Source organism: Pteropus medius, unplaced genomic scaffold (assembly GCF_902729225.1).
Source record: "Pteropus medius unplaced genomic scaffold, Ma_sr-lr_union100, whole genome shotgun sequence".
NCBI classification, from domain to species: domain Eukaryota; kingdom Metazoa; phylum Chordata; class Mammalia; order Chiroptera; family Pteropodidae; genus Pteropus; species Pteropus medius.
The window spans coordinates 13,349,536-13,368,023 of record NW_024354503.1 but is presented as its reverse complement, the minus strand read 5'-3'; the positions used below and the strand labels follow the sequence as shown (position 1 = coordinate 13,368,023).

The 18,488-nt window shown below is 43.0% G+C and overlaps 1 protein-coding gene across 3 annotated transcripts in view; it reads left to right on the top strand.

Annotated features, from left to right (window-relative positions):
* RUNX2 (RUNX family transcription factor 2) overlaps window positions 1–18,488 on the top strand; it is a 234,126-nt gene that overhangs the window by 178,288 nt on the left and 37,350 nt on the right. Inside the window, exon 6 of one of the 3 annotated variants that reach the window (XM_039854243.1) lies at window positions 13,904–13,959. The exons of the other annotated variants lie outside the window; for them this stretch is intronic. Within the exon in view, the coding sequence (XP_039710177.1) occupies window positions 13,904–13,944 (41 nt within the window). The 3' untranslated portion in view covers window positions 13,945–13,959. Of the gene's footprint in view, window positions 1–13,903; window positions 13,960–18,488 lie in introns of those variants that run through there. 3 annotated transcript variants of the gene reach the window in all.

Genomic DNA, 18,488 nt, shown 5'->3' with positions numbered 1-18,488 from the left:
ATCAAGAATGTCTTTTTCCATTCCTGGGAAAGAGTCCATTTAGCAGGACCTGGAAGTTACACAGAGAGCCAGTCTAGGACAAAAAAGAAAAAAAGCTTCAGGAAAGCAGGGTTTTTGCTCAGCTTAAGGAAGAACTTTCACTTTTTTTTTTCTGGTTTTTTTCAAACTGACCCTCTCGTTTCTAACATGTCTCCTCACAGAAGCTAGAGAAAACCTTAGTATGTAATACACTTATGTGGTACAGAAACTAACCAACCAAGTAAGTAAGTAAGTGAGTGAGTAAGTAAACAACCAATCGAACTAACAAAAAATATAGAAACAGATACAAATACAGAGAAAAGCGTCCCTTGCATCCGCGGGCTGTGGTGAGGACAGTGAGACACGGTCTCTGTGAGCACAGTCTCTGAAGCCATGCCGCCTGGGTTTGTATCCCAGTCCTGGGGCCTTGGGCAAGTCACTTTGTCCGTCTGAACCTCAGTTTCATCTGGGGATAATGACATAGAGGTGTTGTGAGGATTGAATGAGTTCGTACATGTGAGGGCACTTGGAACAGTACCTGGCTTGCAGGAAATCTCACATACGTGTCAGCTCTCACTACTCTCTTTCCTCTCTGCTTCATTCTTCCCTTTCCTCGCTACATAACCCTTCGTTTAAAAAAGTTTCTTGCGTATTCTTTCCGAGAATTTTTAATGCATACATAAGCAGATATGAATATCGATTCTTATTTTTCTCATTTTTTAAAATCCTAAAGTGGTTAGTATATCGTACGTGTTGTTCGGCACCATTTTTGTTTTACTGAATAGTATGTATTGGAGTTTTTTTTCCACATCAGTACAAAGAGAACTTCCTCATTCTTCTTCACAGCTGTACATATAAGGAAATGCTTTCTAACAATTAGCGCTTGTTTTAAAGTAAGACTCTGTCATTGGAAGCATTCAGGTGGAGACTAGATAGCTATTTCTCAGGGATGAGGGGCAGAGGTTTGTGTCAGTGAAGCAGTCGGGTTAGAATAATTCTACTGTTCCTCCCACTGACATTTCCGGATCTTGTGTTAAATTTTCCAAGGATTTAAAGAACAGTTAAAACAATTCTACAAACAGTATTGTTTTGTGTCTCTGACTGGGTTCTGACTTGGGGCTCAGCCAACCCCGGGTGAATCGGACTTCAGAGAGGCTGGCTTTCAGGGCTCACCGGTGCCATCTCAAAATGTGGGGGGCTCTGAGTCAAGTTCCCAACTCAACCGCTAGCCCCTTCTAGAGCGAACCTGGCCCAGTCATCATTACCTAGAAGGAAGAAGGATTCTGTTCCAGGGAGATTCCAAGTCACCCTTTGGCAGGCAGAGTCTCTCTGGAATGTGTCCTTCACAGGACATTGGGTTTGTCCCCCATTTCTCAGTCTGGAACTTTCTATCTCAGGTAGAACTTCAGTGGAGGCCAGCACAACTGTGTTTGTAACAGGCAGCAAAGTCTCCAAGGCTTTTCTACTACCTCCTCTTTCCTGAGTGTTCAGTTCGAGGGGAGGCAAAAGATTAGCTCAGTTTCCCTCTACCAGCAGGCCAGAGAGTAAAGGTCTCCTGACTCGTAGTCGCAAAAGGTGAAAGGTAACTGTAGATGATTGATTGCCCAGGTCGTGGAAAGGTCCCACAAGCCTCAAGGGAGACTGAAATGTCACTTCTAGAAATGAATCCTTTTGAGTTTTCTTTTATTTTTATTCTACAGATCTATAAAAATTCAGGTCCTGGCGAGAACAGCACAGGCATTTTCCAGGCACTATTTCCTCACTGGGAACAGCCGAGAACAGAGCTCTTCACCAGGCACTCAGACAAGGTAGCAGGAGGGACTGCAGAGGGCACAGGCAGGAGAAGGTGCTAGAGAGAGGTGGGAAAGCTGCTGGGGGCTGGCCCTGGGTTTGGGCCACATGGGACCAGATCCTAAAGGGAACCAATCTTGTTCACTTGTTAGGAATCTTAGCAGAGAGGGGACCGCAGCAGCAGATCAGGAGGCACAAGGGGACGTTGGCCTCCGTCCCATAATCTCCATAAGCACCCACAAAGCATCCAAATAAACAATCAAAAAACCCAGCAGTTTCCTATACAAACTTGGCTCCGAGATAAGTTACTAGAAGTACTGGCACCATTTTCATCCATTAATGTCGTCCGTAAGCCCTTGTTCTTTAGAAACTCTTGAGCCACCATCCGTTTGTTTGTTTACAGGGAAAGCCATGGTATATCTCGGTTGTATAATTTCTACTGCAAGTTCCCCAAGAGCAGGGACTGTGCCTTGCATTGCTACTGCTATTAGTACTATTAGCACTACTAGTACTACTGCTGCTATTACTACCACCACTAACATCTGCTGCTACCACCGCTACCACGACCGCCACCTCTCCTTCTCCTTCTTTCTCGTTCCTTTCCTCCCCCTCCTCCTTTTCTTCTTTTTAAGATGTAATTGACAATAAAATGCATGTCACAATTTGATAAGTTTTCACATATGTCTATGCCCGTGAAACCGTCACCACAACGATGTATGTATGATGTATCCATAACTCCAGAAGGCTCCCTTTGTCCCCCTTAATTATTCTGATCGTCCCTCCCTCCTGGCCCTGTGACCATTACGCTTGAAAGGTAGAAACACTGTGTGATGCTGTGCTCCTGAGCATCTCTTTCCAGCTCTGGGTCTTGGCTTGAACTTCGTAGGAGTGTTTATACCACGGAGAAAGGGAAATGCTACGAGTCAGAAACTTACCCCCCAAATTTGTCAGTTGTTAAAACTTTATCAGCACATCCTGAGAAGGCTCTAGAAGATGTCGACTCAATGAGATGAAAGATGCCTGGCACATTGTAAATGTTCAATAAATGCTAGCTATGATGATAACGATTGGACGTCTGAATAGTTTAAGTCAAAAGGCCATTCCTGTTCCTTCTCCCTCCCCCATTCCCAAGAAGGGGAGGCTATTTTTGAAACAGCCTGTATCATTTTTGTAACTTTTCCCCACTCATTCCTACTTTTCTTTTCTGTGGTGAGTGTTCAAGCGTGAGGTTAAGATCTAGAAGTTATAGTTGACTCTCAGTGGAGCCTTGGTAATAGTTATTCTCTAACTACCCTCTCTCTCCTTGCTGGAGAACCAGGAGGGAGAAAGAAAGCTTTAAACCTTATATACTAAATATTCATAATGATTCTCTCCAAGAGGAGGGAGTTTTTCTTTTCCTTGCCCCGCATTTTCTAATTTTTCCCACAACGACATTCCCAGTTTTAAAAGTTAGTTTAAAAAACACATAAGAATGAAAACACGTCGCGAAGGCTGGTGCTAAGAGTGGGAAGAGAGGTGTTAAGCATGAAAGGGTTTCAGCTGGAATGGCCAAATGTCCCTGGCTGCCCAGCATCTGGGGATGAATCAATTAAAAGGAGGCGAAACAGGAAGGCAGCAGACAGGTCTCTGTAAACCCTGGAGTTTTTCTGTTGAAGTACCCTTCCTCCCACACGAGAGCCCCCATTCATCCTCGCAGATGACATATGGGATGTCTATAATGAATATAGATTTGATGTGATTTCATCTCTCTGCCAAACTAACTCACAGAACCAATTTCACTTTAGACTATGTTAAATGAGGTTTTAAAAAGTGTATTAGAGGATAACTTTTGAAGTCTCTAAGCTAGATCAAGAGGTGCATTTAGGAGAAAACTTTGGGGACAACTCTTTCCCTATGCCATATTTTGATGTCTTTGATTTATAAGGGTGAGAGACTATGAGGCTCTGTCTTTAGAGGGCTTTGACTTTTAAGGGATTCGACTAGTTGAAACCTTATGTGCATTTGGAAATAAAGCTCTTTTATATCGTAGCGTCGAAAAACTTGAAAGTGGGATGGGACCTCAGAGGTCAATATTCTAAACCTAAATCGGATGCCTGAGTCCCCTCCTTTATGTCTCTGTCCAGTGTCCAGCTTTGCCTGACACACCTCCCATGGTGGCCCAGTCCATTTCAGGTGGAGTTCATAGAAAGCTCTACTGAAGTCGACCTTAAACCCACCTTCCTGTAATGTACACCCATTGTTCCTAGGGGGCAGGGACACACGTGGATACAAGCTAGTGAGATTTATATAAGGAAGAAAGACCATTTTGTAGTAACTTTTTTCACCATGACCAGCACACACTGAGCCATCCTCAATGTGCAAGGACCTGATCTAGGCGATGTGGGGGATATAAAAATAAATAAAATAGAGGCTCTACTTTCAAGGAGTTTACAAGCCACGGTTTCATATGTGCGTACACCAAACTCTAATACAAGACAGAAAATGATCTGAGGAAGAAAGCGAACCTATATTCGTCAAGTACCGTTGATGTACCAGGCCCTGCTCCCTTGTCATAGGTCTCATGTAATCCTTGTGAGATTGTGCATTAAACTCTCTGAACCTCATTTTCCTTATTTGTGAAATTCGATGTTGGACTAGATGCCCTCTGAAGTCCCTTCCAGCCCTCATATCCCATGATTCATCCCTCCCTTCCCAGTGCCCCCAGGCTTCCCTCTCCTGGGTTGGGCTGGCTAGGGAAATGGATAGGCAAGAGACATTTTTTTGTTGTTGTTCTTTTTCTCCCCCTCCTTGTGGGATGTATTGTTGACTTAAAACCAGTTTGAACAAAGCACTCAGGAATAAACCACAGAGAACCATCTAGAATTGGCAGAGGATAACCCTATGACCCCAGAGGCCTTTTCCAGCTCTAATTTTTATGATTCACTAATTTGCCGCACCACATTCAACTCTGTCCGGGAATTCAGAGTTCAAAAAAGAAGCAATGTAAATTGCCGGAGGTAATGAGAAGGCTGCAGGCACAGTGGGGCCAGAAGCGTGGTTTTCAGTGAAATTAAATACAGGGAGATATTTAAAGATGCCTGAGACCTTTTTTTTTTTTTTTTCCTGAGAGACTCCCGTTTTAAGGCGGGTGGGGTAAATTTCAGGTTTTCTTTTTTCAGTGGTATGACTAGGGTTTTGCTATGTTATGACTCCAAAAGAGCTGCTTATCTGTTTTATATAACCTCCCAAAAAGCTATTGGATGCAAACGTGGTTGTTTAGCATTAAGTTCTGCTGCAATTTAAAAAATTACTTTTGAAGTGGGAGATGCTGTAGGAAGACGTGTTCTATAAATATGCATGTCTTTTTTGAGGGAATTGCTGAGAGCAAGGAGCAGTAACTTGGTATTTGATAAGTCTCATGAATTTTTAGTGCTTTCTACATTCTCTAACTTAGGGGAATTTTTATGCCCCTTGACGACTTCTTTACAACTTTGCATTGAAGTTATGCAATGAAGGTAAGATACAAGCATGAGAATTGTTCCAGAACTATAGTGTTGCTGGAAAACCGGTAAGCCAGTAGCCTTTGGCGCCTCTGGGAGCTCAGTGAGGGTTGGTTCCCTGAAGGAGTGAAAGGAAAGGGCTGGCAAGCCAAGTGCATACCTGTGTGGGAGGATAATGACTAGTCAGTACAGTGCAGTCACAGCTCATTTGGGTCCATGTTCCAAAGTCAGCTGTAAGGTGTACACCATACATATTGAAAATTATTGTTGAAAATCCCATAGATAGGCCCCATGTTGGAGACTGGAGTGCATTCAGGTGATTTCCCTCTATATTGGATCATATAGCTAGTTTTTTGGTTAAGCACCAGATGAAGAAGTGGGCTTGTGTTTATATCTATGGGAAAAAAAAAGTGTATCTTCGAATGTTGGACTTGCACACAAAACGTGCACTTATTAGAAGTACCTGAGGCCAGAGGCCACAGAAGGAACAGCAGGTTCATATCCTTCATCTTATATGCTCTCTGTGGCAAATGCCTATAGAGGAAACCATCGCCCTTAACTATCAGCACTGTTTAAATAGTTATGTTTGATACTACTATCTTTATTTTCTTTTCTTCCTCCCCTCCCACTCTCAAATATTCAAAGTTTAATTTTCAAGGTAAAAGGGTACTGCAGACCAACGGTATCGAGATTGACATATTTTATGTCCTTTGCTTTTCACGAGAACCCTACATAATAAGTGGCATTATCTCCATTTTGCAGATGTGAAAACTGAGGTACGTTACATGACTAGCCTAAGTTTTCTCAACTAATGAGTAGTGGTGTAATTTGAGCTGAGGATCCAAAGCCTGTGCTCTTTTCTCTATGCCTTGCAGATCGGCATTTTTAAAAAAGAGGATGAGAAAATAGAAGGCATAAGAAGGAAGGAAGGGCTAGAGAAAGGCATGTAAACAAGAAACAAACATTTATTGAATGTCTACTATGTAACATTCATTGTGCTAGGCATTTTTGTATCTCTGTGTTCTGGACTGTGTTAGTTTCTTATGGCTGTTGTAATAAATTACCATCGATTTAGTGGTTTAAGCAGCAGCAATTTATTCCTCATAGTTCTGGAGACCAGAAGTTAGAAATCAGTATTGCTGGGCTGAAGTCAAGGTATCAGCAGGAATGTGCCCTTTAAAGAGGCTCTCGGTGAGGACCTGTCCCTTGCTTCTTCTACATTCTGGTGTTGCCAACATTCCCTGCTTTTAATCACATCATGCCAATTTCTGCCTCTCTTTTGTTTTGTCAAATATCCTTCTGCCTCTTTATTTATGAAGGCAGTTGTGGTTATATTTAGGACCCACTTGGATAATCCAGGATAATCTCCCCATCTCAAGAATATCTAACACCCGCAAAGTCATTTTTGGCCATATAAGGTAACATTCACAGGTTCTGGAAAACTAGAACATGGTGATCTTTAGAAGGACTGTTACTCAGTTTACCTTGCAGAATAATCATAAATCATAATGATAAATAGGAATGACCTAGGCTAACAGTTTAGCCATTGATATATTTTGTTATTATTGTTGTTGCTTATCTTTCTGACTCCAGATCCCACAGCCTTAATCATTAGCTATATGTCTCACCTCTGAGGGCTACCTGGACTGAGGAGGAAGAGAAGTCATCCAACAGCTTAAGTCTCTTCACATCAGTATCGGTGCAGTCATTTTTAAAAAACATTTTTGTGACATTTTGTTGACTCCTTGTTGATATATGAGCCTTAATGTTCACTTTCGGCATGAGGCTGACTTTCACTTTAGATGCTTAACATATGGTTGCCCCAATCAGCATTTTTTCTGCAGGCCAAGTCTTTTGAAAGCACCGGGGCTCACACATTAGCAGGAGAAATTTGGATGAGATATGCAGAAGAGATCATCACAGAGGCAAGCCAGAGCTTCAGGGAATTCTTTTCAGCCTGGTGGGGATGGAGTTAGCGGAGGTGTGAGAGGCCCTTAGAGACTGAAGCTGCAGAACAGGAAACAACTCTTTAGCACGTTCATTGGCCTCTGAGTGCAGGACTACAATTCAGAGAGGGTGAGGACATGTGCTCACAGGGAAGGGCTGATGGCCCCTTACAATCCAAATGTGTCAGTAGGACATTGGCCCCACGATAGAGCAAGTGCAATGTTGACAAGATCCAGTTAGCCCTCCTAGTGTCTGGGAAGTGTCTTTTGCATGGGAAGGAAGGTGCTGGTTCTGATCCAAAGATGTGCCAATCCAAAGCCCCATGATATCTACCGAGGGCTTGTAATTCTTTTTTTACTTGAAAATTAGTCTTTTGGGTGTTCCCCCATCATTTGATTTTAGGTTTTTCCCACTCCACTGCACAAACTAATTTACTCTGTTCTTGTGCCCATTTTCAACATTTGTATAAGCATTCTCTCAGCCACTTAGGACTGAAGCCTTAGTGTCAATACTGACTGTTCTTTCCATTAGTTTGCCACCACCCTTTGCTGCCTCAGAGAGGAGGCATATAGCTTAGTCTTAGGACTGTAGGATCTGGAGTAGGCAGAAAAACCAAGAACACAAATTGGGTTGGGATCAGGCTCTTCCATTAATTTGCTGTGTGGCTTGAGTTCAGTCTCTGAAAAATCAGGATAACATAAGAAATACCCCACAGGGTTATGGTGAGGATTACATGAGATAATAACAATTGTTATTATTATTGTTGTTCTTTCTCTCATAATTTCCGCTTCAGTTCAGGACTCCATCATCCAAAATCAGGACTAGGATAGATTCTTCTAACTCAGTAATTTTCAACGCTTTTAACAGAGACTTACAGCGAAACCTTTATTTTATATTGTGACATTACAAACACATCCACAAAATGAAAATAAACGTTTTACGAAATATCTTATTTTCTATTCTTTTTCATTTATTGCATAAAACTTTGCTTTATTCCATCAAATTGATGTCATGGCCCACAAATGAGTGAAGATCCATAGCTGTAAAAAACGCTCCCTTAGAGGTAGCCCTGACAGTAGTCCCTGCCTCCTTGCAATGTGTTGAATATCACATTTTCAAAAGAAGGCCACCTTCCTTGTTTTACAATATAGCATTAGCACCCACCACTCCCATTTACTTCTCACTGTGCTGTTCCGAGCACTTTTGCACACTTAATCCTCACCACCCACCACCCTTTGAAGATGTTGTCTCTAGCGCTGCTTCATAAAGGAGGAAATTCAGATTCCAGGGATGCCATGAGTCTTGTCCCAGACCATGTGACCGAATCAAGTTTGAACTTCACGCTCCTCATCTTGATCCAGGGCTTTTCGAAACACAACAAAGAATTGAAAGAGAAATTCAGGTATTTGGAACTAAATGAAAATATAAGTTGATTACAGCCAAGGCTAAATCTTCTATTTTGTGTTCTCTTTTGTAAAACAAGACATGTAGGATGACGATCTTACAGCTTTTTCTAAGAGTCACTTAAAGTTTCTGCCACCTAACCACATCTCCATTCAAACATTCATCCATTCAACAAATTCATTCATACATTCATTTGAGAAGTAGTTATTGAGTGCCTACCATGTGCCAGGCACTGCATATGGATACTATGATGAGCCTAAGTAAAAATTTAAAAAGTCCCCACTCTCATATCAATATGTAAGGTGGTGCTAAGTGCTATAAAAAGAAATCGAGCGGAGTAAGGGAAAGAGACAGTTAGCAGTGCTCCTGTAAATTGCAGAGTCAGAGGGAGTTTGCAGTTAAGGCGATGTTTGGATTGAGACCTAAATGAAGTGAGGGAGCCTATCTGAGGAGAATTTCCCGAAAACAGGGTACAGCAAGTTAAAGAGGGCGTGAGCTTGGTGATGATTGAGGAAAATCCAGAGATTAAGGAAAAGAGTGATGGAAGAGGCCTTCAGTGAAGGAATTTGATCACGTGGAACGGCGAAGCCATTTTAAAGACTTTGGATTTTATTCAATTAGTTCTTCAGAAAAGAATTCTATGGACTATTTCAAAAATATCTGTTATATAATTTTTCTTCCACACTCAAATTCTTTCCTCCCTAGTAGCTCATTAAGTTGCTGTAGCCTTGAGTTCACATCATTATCATCAGCGATAAAAATCCCACGTGGTAGTTTGAGAAGAAATCACCCGCGACCCTCCCATCCTCGTGTCCTCTGAGCGGGGTGGAATCCCCAGGCCTCAGATGACAATTTACCTCGTGAAGAGCTTTGTTCTATCTGTTCATTCTTAGCCAAAAATAACTCACTGGTCAAGAATCATCAAATTTCAGGATGCGGCATAGGGATAGCGCCTCACTTGCAGGAGTGAGTCCCATGCTATAAATGTGACCTGACATGTAGCCGTGGATGTGCTCAGAGCGCTGGTAACTTGGTGCCTATGGATTACCCGAGGTTTATAAATAGGTCTCACGCATGTCCTTAATGCAGTTCATTGAACCGTGTTCATTTTCTCGTTTTATATGGTGCAACTCAAGGGTCTTTGCAACCCTCAGCACATTCGTCCTCCTATTTAAGGAGTACTTCCTTCTCTAGACACCTGCCTGGAGTTCAGGTCATTCGTATTCCGCCCTAATACTAACAACAGCCTACACAGAGTGAGTCTTCAGTGAGGAAGGCTTACCATGCAGTGTTAGGGCAGAGCTTAACTCGCACTGCTGTTTTTGGTCCTAAAAATAACCCACTGAGGAAGGTACCAATGTTAACCTCCTTCTACGAAGGAGGAAGTCAAGGCATAGAAAGGCTAAACAACTTCCCTAAAATGAGAGGTAGAGTCTGGATTCAAATTCAGAACATTGCCGTTAGCTTGATTCACTGCTGGGCCACATGCCATCTGGTCTGGTCCCTTTTAACCGAGTTCCGGGAAGGGGAAGAACAGTTGAGCAAAATTGTGAAGGAGGCTCACTTTCACCTCAGCACTACTACCTCTGCTTTCCTTTCTGCCTTTTTTTCTCTTTTCTTGATGGCATGTTTTATGTTCTGGCTCATTTTTTCTACGTCACTCTCTCCCTTTCTCCTATTTTCTCTGCCTCCCCACCCCACACCCCCATTTAGTAAAACCTAATATTAGGAAAGAACCTAATGAATATACAGGTGTAAGTATAAGATCTCAACTCTCCTGCAGGCTAATTTATGGCAGGAACATATCTGTTCATCAAATATTTAGAGCCTGCCTCCTACAGGCAGTCCTTAGGGACTATGTAACTTCATTGAATTAGTGAATTGCCATTATTCCTTGGGACCTTCATGGCCCATAAGGGACCAGGGAGGTGAAGTGACTGTCCAGGGTTACATAACTAGCAAATGGTAGAGCCAGGAGGGAGACAGAAGTCCCCGATTCCCAGTGGCACATTCTGCCCACTATATTATGCTACCTCGTCGATTTGCTTTTTAATAGACATCATCATGAATCTCTAAGTAGTCTTGACTCAGAGGTGGAGAGTTTTTGGCGTGAGGGAGGCAAACAACTGGCACTTTTTAAGATTCCCGTCCCATAAGAAGGGGCCTTCTGTAGTTATTTTTAAGGGTTATGCTGGAAAACACAGGGGTTGTGACCATCTCCTATCATCAGCCTGGAAACACAAGACAGGCATATTTCAATGGCTCAGAAAAATAAGAGGTAAAAGTCTAGAAAGGGCAACATACTCCCCTTTCAGCAAAGGCATTGCCCTGCGAGATCCTGGGCCTGTCAGACACCGAGGGCCCAGAGCACTCAGTGGGAGAGGAAGTTCTTAGAACAAGAGGTGGAATAGAGCCCACTTTGCAGTCGTCCACACCACACAACGCCAGCATTAACTGATGCTTTCATTAATCGGGTCATCCTGAGAATCTTCCAGTAGCTAGTTCATCTCTAAGTTCACAGGTCCCAGCACTGCAGGGCTGAGCTAAACGACCCCTCAGATTCTTATACTATCATCTTTGCTTCTGACCCCAACTACCTAAGTGCTTTTAACTCTCCAGGCAAAATTCACTTTGCTCCTGGGCTGAAGCACACTGGGCACATTCTTGAACAGAGTTCAAACTAACAGGATTTCCCTAAAACAAGCAACTCCCTGGATGCCCTGGGAAGCACTGTGACTACTGGGGGGATTAACATAGCCAGAGCAACGTGGCTCTGGTCCAGAAAGAAAATGTATGTACTTAAAAAAAAAAAAAAATCTGGCTCAGAGTCTTGGGAACCCCGTAATCAGAAGCATACTCATTCTGATGGTTTCCAAAGACCCAACACCCACCTCAATGCGACCTGGCGAGGGTTCAGAGAAATCCACCCCCTCTTTTGTCTTTTGGATGGAATGCAAGAGCCATATAAGACTTCCTGCCTAGAAGGCAGAGAGAGGGCAAGCCTTTGCCACCCTGTCTCAGCAGGGTGGGGGGACAGTTGGAGGACACCTTTTGGCTTGTCTTTGGGTGCTGTGATTTTATCTTATGGCAAAAAGCACTCCATATTAATTCTGCATGGCGCCCAAGTTACTGCAAATCTGCTATCTAATCTTCAGCCAGGATTTTTATTGGTTTGTGTTTTGTTTTTCTCCTGGGGAAGAACTACTCGCAGATTGGGGTGTGGGTGGCTCATGTCGGGACCAGACACGCAGAGACAGAACAGGAATTGAGATTAGGGGTGGGTCTGCAGGCCAAGAGTGATGAGCTTTATGCTCTCAGGGGTCAAGGGCAAGCCTGAGTCCCAGTCAGTGGTCTAGTCATGGCAGGACAGGGCTAACATGCCTTGGAGATCAAGGCAAGCAGGGCCAGGAGCCCAGATGGTTGGGTACCTCAGAACAACAGCACTGGCTGGTGGAAAAGTCATCCTCGTTCTAAAGTAGGAGCTGAGTCAATTCTGGCTTCCTGATTGTTTCTAGTAGGCTGGGCACAAGTCTGGGCCTCAGGGGAGTCTACCGTCTGCCTTTAATGAGCTAGAGACCAAGGTTTGAGGTCTGGGGAAAGGGAGAGTTTTATAGCTATTAACAGACACCGTCTTGCGGCCTCTAACTTTTGTCTGTTGGTGTTGGGTCTGTAGGCCACTTTGGGAAAGGTAAGTGAAGGAACTGTCTGCCCGTAATCTGTTGTGATCTACATTTTATGCAACTGCGAGTACCAGTGGAAGATTTTAAAATATTAGATCCACACAGAGCCAACTTCTTGGGGGGACTTTGGAAAATGAATGCTTCAAACATTTCCTTAGAAATCTTGATTTTCTAGAATTGGCCGAATCTTAGGATAAAACTGGTTTTGCAGGTTTGGTCCCTGCAGCCAGCCTGCCTCTGCACACCCTGGTCCTGGTCTGTGCCTAGGGGTAGGGTTTCAGCATTATTTCTTGTAAGTCTTATTTCTGGCATACAACTCCAATGATGATTGAGAGTGGATGTGTTACTGCATTTAAAGCATGATTTCTAAACCAGTGTTTTGTAGACAGCTCATTAACACATCAGTGATTACTTCTCACTCTAAACTAACCAACTGCGCATCCATGCAACCATTCATTCAACGAGCAGATGCTTATTGAAGGCCTTCCTCAGGTGCTGAAGAAAGATACACAGCTGTTTAGGAAGGAAGAGGTGGAGTCATGATAGAGAGTAAATTAAAGACTGGCAGGGTCAACGTCTGGCTTGGAGGATTAGGAAGAGAGAAGATGTTCTGAACACGTAGAATAAGGCCACCCTTAAAGGTTTATTAGGTTAGATAGATATGTGGTCAGGGCATACAGTACAGTGAAATGAACCATCAGAGTGTTCAACCCGGGAAGAGACTGGGCTCTGAACTTTGAGAGGGAGAATATGTTCTCTATGGGGGTACATGTTGCTGCCTTCCCTGTCTGAATGACCTTTGTGCTAGGTATTGCTGTGAGAATAAACCTGAAGAGCCCTGGCTTTATTTTTATGAACATGTCTACCCAAGTGATTTCAAAGATTATATTCTATGATGAATTTAACTGGCTGGTTTGATTGGAGCAGGTCATTCTAAGCCAGTACCCCAGACTCAGTCCAGTGGGGCTAATGGCAAGGGCTGATCTTAGAACTGGGCTGAGCATGATCACACTAGACTACTAGACTGGAAGTTCCTTGAGGTCAGTAGCATTTTTAGTCATTGTATATCCCAGGGTCTAGCAGATAGTATGCTGGCGAATATACAAAAGATGTGAAATTTGGGTAAGACAGTGTGGAAACCCATTACTGTGAGTAGAAACCCATCGCTATCCCTTGGAATCTTCTCTAGAACAGGTCTGCTCTTGTTGGGTTAGCAGTAAGACTTGAATTAATTCCATACCTCCCATCCCCAAAGGCTGGCTGCAGAGTTATCACCCCCTTTCCTTTTCTGCAACACTTTGTGTATTGTTGTCTGCAAGTAATTTTTCAAAAAACGATGCTAGCTCAGGAAGCTTAGAAATCTTGGAGGGAAGTCAGTTTTAGCAAATTCTAATCCCCAGGGTTGAGAGCATCTGTATCAGCCAGGGTATCTCATGAAAACACAAAACCCATGTGAAGTAATTTAACAGAAGAATTTTAATATGGGAAATCAGTTATGAAGGTTTTTAGAAGAGTCGCAAGACCAACCATGAAAGGCACAGCAACCCCAAGATTAGCAATTGCAGAAGCCACTACTCCCTCTAGGGCTGGAAAAACAGAAGTGTGACCTGAGCCCAAGAGCCTGAACTGCCTGCTGGAATCTGGTTCTAGGGGAAGTCCAACGGTGGTGCGCTGGCTGGAGAAGACTCAGCCCCAAGTACAGGGTGAGTCGGAGGTGAACACCTGGCTTCTCTTTCCCGCCAATTCTCCATTCTCTTGCCTGTGTGTCTCATTGGTCAAACTAAGCAGAAAACAGTAGTCAAGGGAGCCTGGGCAGTTTCCTACGGTCATCCCCTTTGAATACAGAGAAGAGCAAAGAAATGGTGGGAAATGGATCTGAGGCAAACAAGCAAATGACTGGTATAGCATCTATTCTATCCATAAACTTCTCCAACTGTCCTTATGGTGTGGATTTGAGGAGTATGGCTGTACTCACCTTAGAAAAATGGTGGCCCCTTGGGAGGGTTGTGCTAAACCATTTCTCTCTTTCTTCCATATTTGTCCTTTCTTAGAAAATATGTAGACTGCTTACTGAAGGCGCTACACCCTGAAAACTAGCCTCACAGTTGAGAGTGACAGCTACATGAGTGGAGCACCTTTTGACAACTCCTCATTAAATAAACACTTGACCTGCAACCATAGGCTGGTGCACTGTGTTGTGTCTTCATTTGCTCTCACCGGTGGGATGGGAATGAGTACAAGGGAGAAAAGAGGACTGGAAATGCTCCCTTGGGTTAGAATCCAGATTTACAGGTCTCCCAAGTCCTGGTTCAAAGGCAAAGAGGCCAAGCAAACTTACAAGAGAGAAATGGGGAAAACTGGGAGACCCGTCGGATTGTGGACATCATCTTACGTGACTCATAGGTTTCCAGAGGATGAGAGGGCCCCATTTCGTTTGGAAGTTCTATGAGTCAAATGCTCAGTTAGGGTTTTGGTCACTTAGGGTTTTGGTCAGGGAAGCCAAACCACTGTGAGTGATATGGTAAATAAGAGATTTTCCATAGAGATTACATCTTATACATTTGTGGGATCTGGTGAAGAAATCTATGGAAGGCTGTCACCTCTGTATCTGGTGATGGACTTGAAGTCACTGCAGGTCAATATCAACACCTGGAAGGAAAAGCTTAGATGTGAAGTGGAGGAGAGCCCAAGACAAATTGGAACACACCTTCAAGAAGCCCACGAAAACTGGAACTTACGTGTGTCAATCATCACCTCTAACCTTAATGATATGGAGGACCTGCAGAAGCAGATGCCCTTCTTCATGAAACTGTCTGCATGTCTGGCTCAGGACTCAGAGAAGCTTTAAAGGAGATCCTACAGGATCTGCAAGAGCTTCAGATTCAGCTCTGTTGTCCTCCAACAAGGTGAGCTAGTGAACTTGTGGCAACAGGTACAAGCCCCAGAGGTGCTTAGAGACCTCCACCACATTCCCGGTGTAATGGAGGCTGCTTCGTTTCCACCTCCTAAATCCCACTCCAAAGTACTCTTGTGGTCAACCCTGGGCAGGAACCATAGAGGGGAGGGAATTCTGGGAATCCCAGTTACAGATTAGCTAAGTCAACACTGGACAAAGCCAGCACACATTGCTGAAAATGAGCTTTCATCACCCATGAGGGACAGGAACTGTGTCTTTCAGTTCTGGGGGAGTGAGTGGCAGCCTTAAGCTGGTGACCTCCTGTCTAGATGGCTCCTTCACCAGGGAAAGCCAGTTAATCTGATGTCCTTGGAGAGCTGGGGCAGCCTTAGCAGACCAAAAATTAGCAGAGAATTTATATCTCCAGGAGGCCTCTCTCAGGCCTGGGGAAGGTGAAGCCCTATTTGGGCCACTCCAACCCCTCTCTCAAAGACAGATAAAATCACACCTCTCCAACAAAAGTGTTGTGAGGACTCATTAGTTCATGCTGGGGAAAGGGCTTCGAAGGTGAAGAGTGCATTGTAAATTGTGATGCTGTCATCATCACAGCAGATGTCTGAATTCAGACTTACAGGCACTTCGCTGACTAATAGAATTTGTTGGAGTTGGTGGTGACCTTGTCTCCCCATTACATTTCTAAATATTTTGGTTGTCAGTCGTAAACAAGCCAGTTCTAAAACAAAAGTCAGATTCTATTGGTGCTTTTGAAATTTTCCTTGTTCCATCGAGCATTTCCAGTTCCCTTCCTCCTCTCTCATTTCTCTTCTCTTAGGGATGGCCAAATGAGGTTTACTTCGCTTCTGCTTTCACCTGGAGAAGAGCCTGGTGATGAGATTTGCACACACCATTTTAACCAGGGCACCTTGACATTCATTTCTGACCAGGTAGACAGGATGTCGAGGCTTTAGATCAGTTTTGTCAGTATGGCAAACATATTAGTCAAACATTTAGATTGTTTTTTTAAGGGCAAGAAATAATCTTTTGTACTAAACTTTTGACATCATGTAAACAGTGTTGCTATTTACATTTCTGTCTTTTTGACCCTCATCCCTTTTTTTCTTGTCCTAGCTACTTCTATGTTATAATCTTGATGTATAACAAGAACAGCAGATTATAATACTCACAGCCTCTCTCCTCATCTGTCTCTTGGAGGAGGCTTTTAATTTTCTGGAATCTCTTATATTAGGCAGATTAAGATGCGAAAAGACAAAGACAAAAGGTTAAAGCAGCCAGGTGGGCCCAGAAAATATATATCAGAAAGAGCTGAGCCACAGAGGGGAGAAGGAGGAGCATAATGAAAACGGGCAACAAGTAGGCATTTGACAGCCATAGAGAGAGAAGTAGTAAATAGGTTTTGGGGGTTAGAGCCACTGATAGGTTTAACGGGGAGAGTAAGTGTGAAAGCTATCTAAAGAGGGTTATGTTAGTTTGCCAGGGCTGCCATTATAGAATGTCACAGACTGGATGGATTTTAAACAACCGCAATTTATTTTCTCGTACTTCTGGAGACTGGAAGTCCAAGATCAAAGTGTCAGCTGGTTTGGTTTCTACCGAGGCCTTTCTTCTTGACTTGCAGATGGTGGTCTTCTCACTGTATCCTCACATGGCCTTTTCTCTGCACGCACGCATTTCTGGGATCTAGCCTCTTCTTATAAGGACACCAGTCATATTGGATCAGGGCCAAACCTATGACCTTATTTAAACTTAATTATTTCTTTAAAGACTCCATCTGCAAATACAGGCATACCTCATAGATATTGTGGGTTTGGTTCCAGACCATATAAAGCGAGTCACACAAATTTTTTGGTTTCCCAGTATATGTAAAAGTTATGTTTGCACTATACTGTAGTCTATGATGTGTATAAAAATATACCTTAATTAAAAAATGTTTTATGGCTAAAAAATGTTAATTGTCATCTTGGCCTTCAGCAAGTTGTAGTCTTTTTTTTTGCTGATGGAAAGTCTTGCCTTCAAATCTGTAAAAAATGCAGTATCTGCAAAGCACAGCGGAGAGAAGTACAATAAAACAAAACGTGCCTGTACAGTGACACCTGGGGTTAGAGCTTCAGCACAGGAACTTTTGAGGAATACAATTCAGTCCATAACAAGGGTTTGAACGTTGTTTCGCTATGTTAAACATGTGTCCTCCACCCCTGCCTCAATTTGGAGTTTTCTGAAAAAGAACAACAGCAACAAAAAGGTTTACGTTGCACTTTAAATTACCTTCGTGTTTCTGTTGAATTGCTTTTAATACAGCACTGCACCAAGCCTGGGCTACAAGGGTTCATAGTTTATAGGGTTATATACAGATTCAAGTGACTTTTTGTCACCCGATTTTCAAAGAATTAGAATGTAATAAAATAGACTTCATAAAAAAATCAGATCAGAAGAAACATAATTTAACCTCTTATTCGTAATTCGAAAGGCCATGTTGGAGTGATCTTACCCACAAATGTGAAAATTACATTCGTGAAAAAAATCTAGATATAGTTATGCTGTTGAAAAAACAAATGGCATCCAACACTTAGTTTTTGTAGGTATAAATAAGTATTTATAACCTCATGCATGTCCAAATACTTATAATGCAAATTTTCTTTGGCAATTAAGAAAAAGAATTACAGCCTCAACTCTGCTAGTTTCATTTTTGATAATCATCTAAACGAAACCTGTCATTTAGTGACTGCCATTTGGAAGTATCAATAACTGTTTGAAAATAAGCAAACCACAATCTTGATGGGAAAGAAAAAATCCTCCTCTAATACTGTGTTATGCTTCTCTGATTACTGCTGGGAGCTGCTGCTGATTCATATAATGGCCCCTCATCCAGCGCTGGGTGCAGTGGCTGTGAAATCTGGAGTGAATTTTGCCGAGGCTGCAGACACATGTTGTATGTCAGACACACGATGCTTTTCAAGGTGCAGCTCTAAAGGACTGGTGGCCTCATGTCTTCAATAAGATCTGTTTTGAGAGCATGGAGAAACACACCAGTCTTTTTCTGTGGGAAGTGAGAGCACATCTGTCGTCACTGGACACATCTGAGCTACTGCATCACCTTGAGATGGTTATTTGCTGGATTAAACTTTATATCATCTCACTGAGGAATGCTGCAGAACAAATGCATAATAAAGTGGGAATGGGAAGAGAAGGGTGAGGATGGAGGAAAGGAGGAAGGGAGGAAGAAAGGAGGGGGAGAGAGGGAGGGAGGGAGGCAGA